The 13,633-nt window shown below is 43.5% G+C and overlaps 1 protein-coding gene and 1 long non-coding RNA gene across 2 annotated transcripts in view; one reads left to right on the top strand and one right to left on the bottom strand.

Annotated features, from left to right (window-relative positions):
* The window catches only part of LOC121282567, a 32,754-nt gene extending 27,139 nt beyond the window's left edge, over positions 1-5,615 (top strand). The window contains exons 2-3 of the long non-coding RNA XR_005944078.1: positions 2,547-2,611; positions 5,316-5,615. This is a non-coding gene — a long non-coding RNA (uncharacterized LOC121282567). The remainder of the gene's footprint in view (positions 1-2,546; positions 2,612-5,315) is intronic.
* LOC121282566 (protein FAM162B-like) overlaps positions 2,816-13,633 on the bottom strand; it is a 36,842-nt gene continuing 26,024 nt past the window's right edge. The window contains exons 3-4 of the mRNA XM_041196313.1: positions 11,690-11,798; positions 2,816-3,742 (exon numbers count right to left, since the gene is read on the bottom strand). Of these exons, the coding sequence (XP_041052247.1) occupies positions 3,635-3,742; positions 11,690-11,798 (217 nt within the window). The 3' untranslated portion in view covers positions 2,816-3,634. The remainder of the gene's footprint in view (positions 3,743-11,689; positions 11,799-13,633) is intronic.

Raw genomic sequence — 13,633 nt, forward strand, 5'->3', positions numbered from 1 at the left:
TTCCTGCAATACACACCAATACCAAGGCATTTGACATTATAAAGCATGATCTGAAACTGAACTACTTAAGGGTATATTAGGGCATATGGCCAAAAGCTTGGTCTAAGAAGTAGTTTTAAATAGTGTCTCAAAGGAGAAACAGAGGTAGAGAGGAAGACAACTGTAGGGAGGTTATTCCTGAGTGGATAGCACTAATTAAAGGTACCCTATCCCTCCACCTATGGAGACGGAACTATGGAGTCTTACAGATGGCACGTCAGTTCATTCTGGATTGAAATTGCAAACAGCTTTATTTAATCTCAGATGGTTGTCAGGGAGAGAGATGGAATCATTAGCTAGGGACCAGAGTGTGTAGGGGAACCGAAGACAATGATTTTAGCCTTCCCAATATTTAATTTGAGGAAATTTCTGCTCATCCACTATTGAGTGTCAGATAAACAGTCTGATAATTTAGCACCAGTGGAGGAGTCGAGAGAGGTGGTGGTGAGGTCGAGCTGAGTGTTGTCAGCGTACTTATGTTTTTGGAGGATATCACTGAGGAGCTGCATGTAGATGAGTAACACGAGGGAGTCAAGGACAAATCCTTGGGGGACACCAAAGATAATGGTGCGATAGTGAGAAGAGAAACTATTGATGGTGATACTCTGGCTAGATACATGAGGAACAAGGTGAGTGTAGTCCCACACAGCTGGACAGCAGGAGAGAGGTATTGGAGGATGATCAGGGATGGCCTTTTCTGTAATTGATATGATAGCAGTAGAGAGGCCGTTTGAGATGGTAAGGTCAAGGGAAGCCATGAAAATGGGTTCTCTGGTTTCTTCACCACTCTCTGCTCACCACTGTTTGATCACTGCTGTTTGGTTGCCATTTTTGTACACCATTGTTTACTTTTCTTTGACATTTCAAACCCCCTCCCCGCCTCTCATTTATTTAGCTCAAACGTAAAAAGGCCCCAAATTCTCAGTTGCAAAGACGCTCTGTCTACACAACTCCTAGAGTAACCAAATGTCCCCTTTAGCAGATTTATGTCTGCCCTACAAGCCATCTTTAAAACCATAGCATTCATTGCCAGGTTTTCCAACATTGTTGGATTAATACATTAATGATTGTCAAGTGGGCTAGTAATAATCCCTTTGAATATTGCTGAGAGCCATGTTACCTTTGCATCTTACTCCCATCAGGACAAACCCAAGCATTCCAAATTTCAAATGATCACAACCATTGCTTTCTCCATGGTAATGCCTTGGCCAGAGTCGACTTGCCAAGCGATCGGCACCCTTCTCTCCTGCAATATAAATTGTTGTGATCGTTTGAAATTTGGCATTCTTGCATTTGTCCTGATGAATGCAAGATGAAAAGATTCGGCAACATGTCTCAATTTTCAGTAAGATTCAGATAATCCCTTTATTTAGAATACTTCTGGTTTTATTTCAGTGGCATTATTTAACTGTGTAGAACAGTTTAATCCCTCATGAACTGCAGCACTCCTTTCAGACAGGATTAATAACTTCACAACTCATTAGGTCCTGAGAGAGAGAGAGTTTCAACCCATAAGTTCTGTTCTCTTGGAATTAACGTTATATTAAAAATGCATACACACCAAACAAGGCAGCCTTGCTCCAGGGCTCACACTTACAAAGCAGTCATCAGATGGATCAAATTTTCTGCACAGTCATGATGACTTTGAGAGTTTGAGCTGGCAGCATGATGATGTGGTAGCATAATGCTTATGTTATTATAGTAATCTAGAGGCCTGGACTAATGACCTGGAGATGTGAGTTCAAATCCCATTATGGCAGCTGGGAGATTTTATATTCAGTTCATTAAATAAATCCAGAGTAAAAAAAATCTAGCACCAGGAATGGTGACTATGAAACTATTGGAATCTAGTAAAAACTCATCTAGTTCACTAATGTCCTTTAGTGGAAGAAATCTGCCATCCTTATTGATCTGGCCTACATATAACTCCAGTTCCACAGCAATGTGGCTGACTCTTAACTGTCCTCTGAAATGGCCTAGCAAACTACGCGGTTGGGCAAATCCTGGCTTTGCCAGTGATGACGAAATTCTGTAACTGAATTGATGGAGAACATCTGATGTGATAATTTGAACACACCACTTGACAAGGTAAACACTGAGTGTGCAGTCACACCCACCTGACTCACTGGGGTAGATCTTGCGTGTTAAGATAAAAGGGGTGATGACGAATCACCAGCCACATTTACATTTCTCCCTGATGAAGTCAGTGAAGCTGAAATCAGGAGAAATGTTGACCAGGCTGCCCATTTTCTATCCTCCATATTAAACATTAGCTCCAACATCACAGACATTGATGATATCACAAGTTTTAGTTCTGAATCATTGAAAGAACTTTATTTCCATAGGAACTTTACCTAAACATTACCATGATATGTGGGTAGTGTAATCCTAATGTTGATATATTGCATCAGGACAAGTGGTGAAATTGGATTCAATAAAACACATTCTTTATGGGCTGGGATCATGAAAGTTTCTGGAATATTATAAAAGCTGAACTAATTCACCAGTGTTTTCCAGGGACCTGATATTAAGCGTTATGGAACCATGGCAGCTGGTTGGAGTTGAGATACAGGTCAGTCATGATCTAACTGAATAGTAGAATAGGCTTGAAGATTGAATGGCCTCATTTGTTCCCACAAGCTAACCTGGAATGATCAATAAATACTACCTTGTAAGTGTCAGCCACATCCTGAGAACAAATAAAAATTAATTACCCGAGATGTGTGACTTCAGAAACAAAGTAAATTTACGTTTGAAAGACATTCAGACAATGAGATACAGATAACACTTTATTCAGATATTCACAAGAACTATCAAACTAGAATCTGCTACAAATATTAAATTGATTTAACAGTACTACTTAAAGCATGATATACATAAAGCCTTAAAGGCCAACTCTCGCAATTAAAGAATGACTTCCCTGTGTGGGAGGACAGTGTTGGATGTGCTGAAATAGAGCACTAGAGGTCATTGGCCAGGATTTTCCGGCCCTGCCACAGGGGATGCCGCAGCCCAGCCAAAAGTCCATTGACTTTCGGCTGGTCCGGATGATCCCGGCAGTGGTGGGGGGGTGGGTCGGAAAATCCTGCCCACTAGCTGCACAAATGCCAACATAATGAGGCTAATAATTTAACATGGGTGTGGTCTGAATGTCCATGCCAAGGACACACAAACCCTGAAAATATGTTCCAAATTCTCTAGTCTGCTATCAGTGCCAATATTATTCTGTGGAATGAGTTAACAGCTCTGCTTTAAACAGTGAACAAGAACTTCACTGATGACCTCAAATGTTTATGCTCAATAATAATCTGGTCTAATGTGACAATCAAAACATTAATGGGAAAATCCTAATCCCTTATTTCAGAAAAATAATTTTGAAGTGCTAAAGCGTTGAACATGGAAATTAAGGTGAATCTGTTCATGTTGCAGGACAAGCACTGAAGAAATTGTTGAGTACTAATATACCAGTCCTGGTTGTCCCAACTATGAGCTGACGTGTTTCAGAACCTGTCATTGATAAGGCTGCTTGCTCAACTTCAACCATTCTGCCCCACTGATAGGGACGGAATAACTGACACAGTTAGTCTTATCCCTGTTACTGTGCCTTTCCTGCGACCAGCCCGTGCTCTTGTTCAAATTGCTCCTTCAATTTGGCTTTTTTCTCTAGGTTCCATTTGGTGAGGTTATCGTGCTGTTTGAAAGCCTACAATAAAAAAATAGAAAGAATGTAAAATTCAGCGGACTGTAGGGACGCAAAATGTTGTGAACAAGCTTTGTTTTAGGAATTTTCCGATAATAAGCAAACAATACCCCAGAGAAGCCTCCTCAGAAATCACAAACTCAAGACCACAGGATGGCAAGGCTTCTGCTCTTTTGGGTGGAATTGGGGCATGGTGTGTGTGTGTGTGTGTGTGTGTGGGGGGGGGTTCCTCCTGCCCTCCGAATCCAACCCAGCCCCAACTCATTTCCTTGGAGTGTGGTTTACTCGCGTGGTTCACCGGCTGTTGTGTTTTAACTTGAACTAATAGGATAGTCATGGTTTTCACTTTGATTAAAACTGAAAAAGACTGCAGGAGGCCAACTTGGTTTTAAAAAGGGATAAATTATACAAGAAAGCAAAATACTTCAGATTTAGAATTTGAGATAAAAAGACTGGCACAGAGGATGGTTAATGTGAGATTGCCTCTTCAGATTGGATGAACATCGTCAGAGCTGAGATGTGAGGAGTCATCACGGGGTGGGTGGGGAAGAAGAGATACCCACTGTCAAGGTGGAGCCCAAGGTGGTGTGGTGTGCAGCACAATGACCAACGAGGGGCCTTAAAGGGGAAAGAACACCCAAGGTTGGAGCAGCTGTACCACTGAAGAGCTTGGCTAACACCAGGACTGTGTTTGAAGTCATACTGGGGGGAGCAGAGGGCACAGCAAGGCCCTTTAACATCATAGCGGCATTATTGTTACTTCCATAGACCATCACCACCCTCTCCATGGCAACCCTGGGAAGCAGCATTAAGTGGGATAGAATGTAGGGAAATGCTCTAGGGATGTGCTTAGAAGATTTTCCAGGTAGGAAAGGTGGGGGGGGGGGGAGGGGGGCAGAAGAAGGAACTCGAGGCCAGGCGGTGAAGTGGCAGCAGGCCACCCCACCTGCATTTTCCTTTATTCTCCATTATAATACCACCTGATTTTAGACAGGAACGAAGAAGAAAATACTGACCAATATCTTCAGTCGAAGAACACTCTTCAATGCATTTGATCCCTTACTTCCAGGATGTCAGCCTTTCCATTAAAGCCTCCATTCTGTTATAATATCTAGTTGTTCCTGGGGTAAATCTATGTTCTCAGAAATCCTGGGCTGTTGATTATCCTGCGTAAGGTGTTGCTTTTTGTATGGTGTTCAAAACTGTCCTTCACAAAACTGACCTTGATCCTGTGACATCCTGCATCACCATCACATTTGAAAGGTTTGCTTATTCTATCCTATAGAGGGAGGTGGTGGCATAGTGGTATTGTCACTAGACTAGTATTCTAAAGACCCAGACAATGCTCTGGGGGCCCAGGTTCAAATCCCACCACAACAGGTGGTGAAATTTGAATCCAATTAAAAATCTGGATTTAAAAGTCTGACTGTTGTAAAAACCCATCTGGTTCACTAATGTCCTTTAGGAAAGGAAATCTGCTGTCATGTAGTTGACACTTAAATGCCCTCTGGATAAATGCTGGCCACATCTCATGAATATTCTACATCCTATCTACAATGTGATATGTTTCTTCTAGGTTATTCAAAGTTGAAGACCCTTTACTTACGAAGTTGTTCCTACAAGCTCCCCTTGAAGCTAGGATGGCTTTCTTACATTGAAGCAAGCAGAACTCTGTGCCCCAACTGCAGATTTTCAACATGAATCCAAAACTCATTGGGGTGTATAACCTGATCAATATTCACTTTATTATTGTAATCTCACTATGAATGGTGAATAAATTAATCCTCCAATATATCTCTTTCAACGTTCCCCTGGGCCAGTTGTCTTGTTTCTGTAATATCTGCATCTTTTATTTCTATTTGAAATACATAACGCCTTCCATTTGTCCATATTAAATGTTTTTTTGCCAGTGGTCAGTCCAGGTTGCCTTCTCCAACTACGCGTTAGCTTGGTGCTATTTGCAAATTTGACAACCTTGCAGTGAAACCAGGGAACGAATTTTCACTTGAGGTCGGGATGGGGGTTGGAGGTGGGTGAGCCTGCCAGTTCTCTGCCATGATCTTGACTCTGAATCATTTCCAAAAAGCCAGGGCAGGATTGGGGTTAGATTGGCTACCCGCTGGCAAAAGGAGGGTATCCTATTCTCGACAAATTAGTTTAATTAAGGGACCTGTTAAAGCCTTGTTGCCCTGCTGACTAAACATGTCCAGTCCAGCACTCTCAGATTGGCAGCTAACCGGCTGAGGTGAGAGTTGCTGTTCTGAAGATGGAGGCAGTGAGAGAGGTCAGGGAAGCTTTTATGGTCTTTAAAGTGATAACATATTGGACACGGTGCAATAGGCGGTGAGAGGCTGTGAAGGCCCCCAACCCACTTATCCATAGTGGCCACCGGGCCACAGCTGCGGGGGTTGGATCTTGAGAATCGTGCACAGGCAGCTGTATTCACTTTAAAAACCATAAAAACTTTCCTGGCCTTCTCCCTCACTGCCTCCATCTTCAGATCAGCCGGCTAGCTGCCAATCTGAGAGTGCCAGAGGGTCTCTTATTGGACCCCCCAGCACGACTGTCCAATCACCCTCCCTGATTAGATGGCCAGCCTGCTCCCTGACCTTTAGTTGACTCATTTCCATTTAGCGTTGGGCATGTCTAGACCATGTCTTGTGGGGTTGGGACCGAGAATTAGCCCCCATGTCGTTTTCCCTATCCCTGAATGACAATTCAGCTCCAGGATTCTACATCACTTCAAGTGTTTATTAAAAATCTTTTGGCAGTGTGGATAGACCAGGCCATAGAGCTTCCCCTTGTTAACTTGGGGAAAAAAGTCATCGCATTGATGAAAGAAAATCTACTCCTTCGAAAGCCAGAGTGTTCACTATTTATTGAGTTATTTTCATACAGATAGTCTTCCATTTTGTTTCTGATGATCAATAGTTAGTTTCTTGATTATGGATTTCAGTTAAATGGGGCTATGGAACATCCCCATCCTTGGGCACTATTGCCCTACCCCTTGTCAAAACCATCTTCAGCACCCCCATCCAATCCACCTAGCCAAAACATTCACCCTCAAACCCTTGGCCCACGCTGACTATCACTCCATCGCAATGTCTCTTTCTCCCAAAATCCTCAAACATGTTGTCATCTCTCAAATCCATGCAGATCTTGCATTAAAATCCATCTTTGAATCTGTATTCAGGTTTCAGTCCCCATGACAGCACTGACACTGAAAAGCGAAGGTGACTATGATGCATTATTCTTCTTCAACCTCAGCAGCCTTTAGCATGGCTGACAACACTATCCACCTCCAACTCCTCTCCCCCATTGTTCAGTAGGCTCAGTAGGACTGCACTTGTTTGGATCCAGTCTTATCCATTAGACTGTAACCACAGCATCTCTAGCAAGGCTTATTTTTTTGCTACCACACTGTTACACTCAACTCCATGCCTCCACCAACACCTCTATCACTCTACATTTGACACACTGATGCAGCACACCAACGTGCCCATACACAGCAAGACCTAGACAACATTCAGGCTTGGGCTGATAAGTTGCATGCAATATTCATGCCACACAAGTGCCAGGCAATGGCCATCTACAACAAGAGAGAATCTAACCATCTCCCCTTGATATTCAATGTCATTACCATCTCTGAATCCCCCACTATCAACATCCTGGGGGTTACCCATTGACCAGAAACTGAGCTGGACCAACCATATAAATACAGTGGGTACAAGAGCAGGTCAGAGCCTGTGAATCCTGTGGTGAGTGACTCACCTCCTGAGTCCCCAAAGCCCGCCCACTATCTACAAGGCACAATTCAGGTGTGTGATGGAATACTCCCCACATGCCTGGATGCGTGCAGCTCCCACAACACTCGAGAAGCTCAATCCCATCCAGGACAAAGCAGCCCACTTGAATGGCACCCATCCACCACCTTAAACATTAGCTCCCTCTAGCACTGATGCACAGTGGCAACAGTGTATACCATATGCAAGATACACCATAGCAACTCTCAGGCTCCTTCAGCACCTTCCAAACCCGCAACTTCTACCTCCTAGAAGGATAAGGGCAGCAGATGCATAGAAACACTACGCTAATGTTGAAATTGTGCCACTATCGAATACATGCTTAAAGTTGGTAATTAAGCATAGCTGTCCCCAGTTGGGGAAGGATTAGGGAATCATTGCACAAATATATAAACCAGTTCACTCTAGGTGTCTACAAGGAACTGGGAGAGCCTGTGACTTTACTTTGTTGTCTTGGAAATAAACCTGATTAAAAGGTACAGGCTAGCTTTAGACTCATTCTTCCTGAACATTCAATTATTGGAAGTAATGCACCACCACCTGGAAGTTCTCCTTCAAGCCACATACCATCCTGACTTGGAAATATATCCCCGTTCCTTCACTGTCACTGGGTCAAAATCCTGGAATTCCCTCCCTAACAGCACTGTGGGTGTACCTACACCACATGGACTGCAGCGGTTCAAGAAGGCAGCTCACCATCACCTTCTCATGGACAATTAGGGATGGGCAATAAATGCCAGCCAACGTCCCATGAGAGAATAAGAACAAAGCTCTCCTGTTTGATCGTCACCCTGTACTCTGCAACCTCAGTGCAACCAAAACTATTATGTCCGTGTCCTATCCTGCTGACCCGTCACCCGTCTTTTCCGGTCTTATATTGGCTCCCACTGCTCAAATGCTTTAAATTTAAAGTGGTCATCCTTGTTATTAAATTTCTTCACCTCTCCCCATTTCTGTAACCTTCATCAATCCTTCAATACAAAGCCACACTCTCTATTCTTCTAACTCTGGCCCCTTCTGCACCCTCACTCCCTTTGCCCCATCATTGTGCATTCAATTGCCTGGGCCTCACAATCTGATAATTCTATCTGATAATTCTATTTCTCCACCTCTCTACCTTGCTTAAGGCCATTCTTAATAATCACTTCTTTGAGCAAGCATTTTTGCAGCCCTGTGATTATTTCCCTTAGCTCAATGTCTATTCTTTAGATTACACTTCTGTGAAGCATCTCAGGATGTTATTCTATATCAAACAAATGCAGTAGTTGTCGCCATTCCTGGGTCAGAATCTCTGAAGTAATTCCTGGATATGACTTGCTAATGGACTATAAAAAGGGGTTATTCTATAATGGGTCCATAATTCCCAAGGTCACTCTATAATGGGACTGTAATTCCTAGGTGCGACTCTCTAATGGACTGTAATTCCCAGGTGTGACTCTAATGGACTGTAATTCCCAGGTGTGACTCTCTAATGGACTGTAATTCCCAGGTGTGACTCTAATGGACTGTAATTCCCAGGTGCAACTCTCCAATGGACTGTAATTCCTGGGTGTGACTCTCTAATGGGCTTTAATTCCCAGGTATGACTCTAATGGATTGTAATTCCCAGGTACAACTCTAATGGACTGTAATTGCCAGGAGTGACTCTCTATTGGACTGTAATTTCCAGGAGTGACTCTCTAATGGACTGTAATTTCCAGGAGTGACTCTAATGGATTCTAATTCTCAGGTGTGACTAATGGTCTGCAATTCCCAAAGGTGATTCTCTGATGGACTGTAACTTCTGGTCATAATTCTCTAATGAATCTGTATTTCCTCAATATCATTATGCTCTTCTTCCTGAATATAGTACTACGCTTCCATAGTTGCAGCTTGTTGCAACATCCCCAGTGTTTACTGTTCCCCTCAGGGTGATCAATGGTAAGTTTCAAATCTCCTTCCATCTCTCTAAGTTTCAAGACAAAGAGGTGGGCATTTCTGCCTAGCTGGAACCATCTGTTTCAGTAACATCAGATCTCGTGGCACCAATGACGGCTGCTGAATGTCAGATATGTGTATTATAGGTGTCCTTGCTGGCAAAAGGCTACAAAAACCCAGTGATTTAGCAAATTCTCTCACCCCAATTCATCTTTACTCAATTCCATAGGGACTGGCCTTCTTCCCAAACTAGTCTTGTTACTAGAATTTATTGGCCTGGTATTTTGCATCTGGCTCCGTGTCCCAGTTCCCCTGGCACCTCTAACTCTCTCCACCATCCCTCATTCATTGTTATTAAGGTAGTATTCAGAATTTTCAATTCATGGTAGAGCTGGAACATGACAGCCCCTTATTCTGCGCTCCCACCATTAGTACTACAAATAATCTTGGGTTCTTTTATTTTCTCCTCATCAGAAAGAGAAAGGATTTAAAACAGCACACTTAACGTGATATACACACTGATTAGTACCTAACCACCCAGATTGCTGTTCTTTCTGGTATCACACAGAACATACTCTACAACAAAAAATCAATTTGTTGAACATGACTATAACAAATATTCACAGATATTGAAGGTTTGGGAGTTCCAGCATAAATTGCATTCAATTTTGCTTCAATGCATCAAATTAAGACCCATTAGAGACTCACTTGTGGGAACTATAGACCCATTAGAGAGATATTGAAGTGTATTTTGACTCATTCCTTTTGCCTGGCCTTTTGATCTGTCAGGTGTATACAGTACAGCACAAAATGCCTGTACTTAGTATAGTCCAGCACAGTATGGCAGGGTGATCAACTGTCCTGTATTTTATGGGATCAACCTTTAGTTTAATCTTTTAACCCAGTCCTGTTTTCTATCTCCCCATACTTCAGCCATTTGTCCCCTATTTCTCAGGCAGCGACTGGGAGATTGCTGGGAGTCTCTTATTGCCACTGTGGATCAAAGTCATTTTCATTGTGTTCCCACCATTTACAACAAGGCGGAGGAAGAGGCCAGGAGAGCCAAACTGGGTGATTGGAGGTGCACATCAAAGATAATTCTTTCACTGAGTGATTATTAATAGCACTAACCACCCCCCCCACCCCCCCCGCTCTCACCAGCCCTACGCCCCCAGCTCTCACCAGCCCCCTCTCCGCTCTCACCAGTCCTTCACCTCTCCCCCACTCCCATCAGCTCACTCTCCACTGGTTGGAGTCATACCGAGAATAAAGGAAGATGGTTGTGGTTGTTGGAGGTCAGTCATCTCAGTTCTAGGACATCACTGCAGGAGTTCCTTGGGGTAGTGTCCTCAGCCCAACCATCTTCAGCTGCTTCATCAATGGTCTTCTCTCTACCATAAGGCCACCATAAGGATGTTTGCTGATGGTTGCACAATGTTCAGCATCATTCGCATCTCCTCAGATACTGAGTGTGTCCACATGCAGCAAGGCCTGGACAACATGTGGTGTAGGTACACCCACAGTGCTGTTAGGGAGGGAGTTCTAGGACTTTGATTCAGTGACAGTGAAGGAACGGCGATATATTTCCAAGTCAGGATGGTGAAAGACTTGGAGGGGAACGTTCAGCTGTTGATGTTCCCTTGTGTCTGCTGTAATGCAGGAAATGTGGCAGGCAAGTTGCACACTCTAAGGGCCAGATTTTTGCTACTGAGGTGAGTAGCTTGGGTCAGGAAATTTTCCAACTTGACAGTCGCACCTTGATATAAATGGGCCTGTCACACGCACTTTTCGTTCCGGGGAAGGGGGTGGGCAGGACTGAGTCAGGTTCGCCGGCCCCAGAGACAGATTGGAGGTGGCCATGGGCAGGCAAGTGCAGAGGCAGGTTGGAGAGAAGGCCCACCTCAGTACTCTGGGACCTTGGACCCAGTTATTTAAAAAGCTGTTAAACCCTTTAACCCTCACCGCTCACCCACTCCCCATTTCATGCCGTACCCACCCAGGCATTATACCCTCGGTTCCTGGATTAACAGTAGCACAAAAGGGATTTGAACCCCATCATGGAGATTGCTATCTTGAAACTAGATCATAGAATATAATAAATATAAACTCTCCTTAATATTATCCTTAAGAGAAGGGGTGGGGAGTGTGGGTTGTGCTGGGGGGAATAAAAATGATTAAATAGCAGGTAGATTGAGTAATCTCTCGGGACACAGGTCAGTGATCTATTTACCTTCTTTCCTGAGACCACCATCACAAGGCAAGCCACAACTGTCAAACCGATCATTAGGTAGCAGATCTTCACCCTTATTTTGTTCCTGGCTGCATAGAGCATTTCAATCCTGTGAAAATATTTCCAAAAAAGACCCCCGTGTGAAAAGAGAAGAATAACTGCAACATTAAACATCCAAATCCCCATGTCGTTTACAGCTCATAAAATGTGCTGTTGGTTTCTGTGTTTGCACAGGCTCGCCCTGATTAAATACACACCCAACAACAATGCAAATCCCAACCTTCCCACTCACTTAACTCACCAGAACTCCTGCTGCTGCCACCAGAACTTGGATTCATTCAAAAATATATAACCCCATAACCAACCTCCTCTTACACCATTTAGCAGACATTTTCCAATGATAAAAACAAAAAACTGCGATTGCTGGAAATCCAAAACAAAAACAGAATTACCTGGAAAAACTCAGCAGGTCTGGCAGCATCGGCAGAGAAGAAAAGAGTTGACGTTTCGAGTCCTCATGACCCTTCAACAGAACTGAGTGAATATTAGAAGAGGGGTGAAATATAAGCTGGTTTAAGGTGTGTGTGTGTGTGGGGGGGGGGGGGGGGGGTTGGTAAGAGAAGTGGGGGGAGGGGGTGGTGTGGTTGTAGGGACAAGCAAGCAGTGATAGAAGCAGATAATCAAAAGATGTCACAGACAAAGGAACAAAGAGGTGTTGAAGGTGATGATATTATCTAAACGAATGTGCTAAATAAGAATGGATGGCAGGACACTCAAGGTACAGCTTTAGTGCGCGTGGGGTGGAAAGGCTAGCAGGGCATACAAGATTTAAAAATAATGGAAATAGGTGGGAAAAGAAAAATCTATATAAATTATTGGAAAAAACAAAAGGAAGGGGGAAGAAACGGAAAGGGGGTTGGGGATGGAGGAGGGAGTTCAAGATCTAAAGTTGTTGAATTCAATATTCAGTCTGGAAGGCTGTAAAGTGCCTACTTGGAATTCATGCTCTCGTCAGGACTTGGAAAAATTTATTAATTTTGCTTCCAATCTCCACCCTTCCATCATTTTCACATGGTCCATCTCTGATACTTCCCTTCCCTTCCTTGACCTCTCTGTACCTTGAATGCCCTGCTATCCATTCTTAATTAGCACATTCATTTAGATAATATCATCACCTTCAACACCTCTTTGTTCCTCTGTCTGTGACATCTTTTGATTATCTACTCCTATCACTGCTTGCTTGTCCCTACAACCACACCACCACACCCCCCCACACTTCTCTCCCCCCACCTTAAACCAGCTTATATTTCACCCTTCTCCTAATATTCACTCAGTTCTGTTGAAGGGTCATGAGGACTCGAAACCTCAACTCCTTTCTTCTCCGCCGATGCTGCCAGACCTGCTGAGTTTTTCCAGATAATTCTGTTTTTATTTTCCAATAATAGTTGTTTTTATAGGCCTCTCTGGGATATACCCACTTAGCAGGTGAAATAACTCAATACGCAAATTGAACAGTAACTTTCTGTGACAATTTACTCTTTTGCAGAAAGTTACAAGTTGTCCTCTTTTTACACAATAGGTTAAACTTATTATAATCACATTAAATAAAGACTGGCATTTCACTGGGGCCTTTCACAACCTCAGGACTGTTCACAGGATGATCCAAGCCGATTGCTGAAGCCAAAACCAAGACACAGAGATTTTCTTTATTGAGAGAGCTTCTTGACTTGTTCAGTGTCACAGCTCTCCTCACACACAACCCAGTGCCTAGCTGTCCCTATTTATAATCTTCGGAATGGTTGACCTAAGCAGAGTTGGTGTATTTGGTGACCATTTTGGTGCTTTCGGAGATGGCATGTTTGGCCAATTCCCCTGGCAGCATGAGGCGGACGGCGCTCTGGATCTCCCTGGCCAAGATGGTGTGGCGCTTGCTGTAGTGAATAG

The sequence above is a fragment of the Carcharodon carcharias genome, chromosome 9 (assembly GCF_017639515.1).
Source record: "Carcharodon carcharias isolate sCarCar2 chromosome 9, sCarCar2.pri, whole genome shotgun sequence".
Lineage (NCBI taxonomy): Eukaryota > Metazoa > Chordata > Chondrichthyes > Lamniformes > Lamnidae > Carcharodon > Carcharodon carcharias.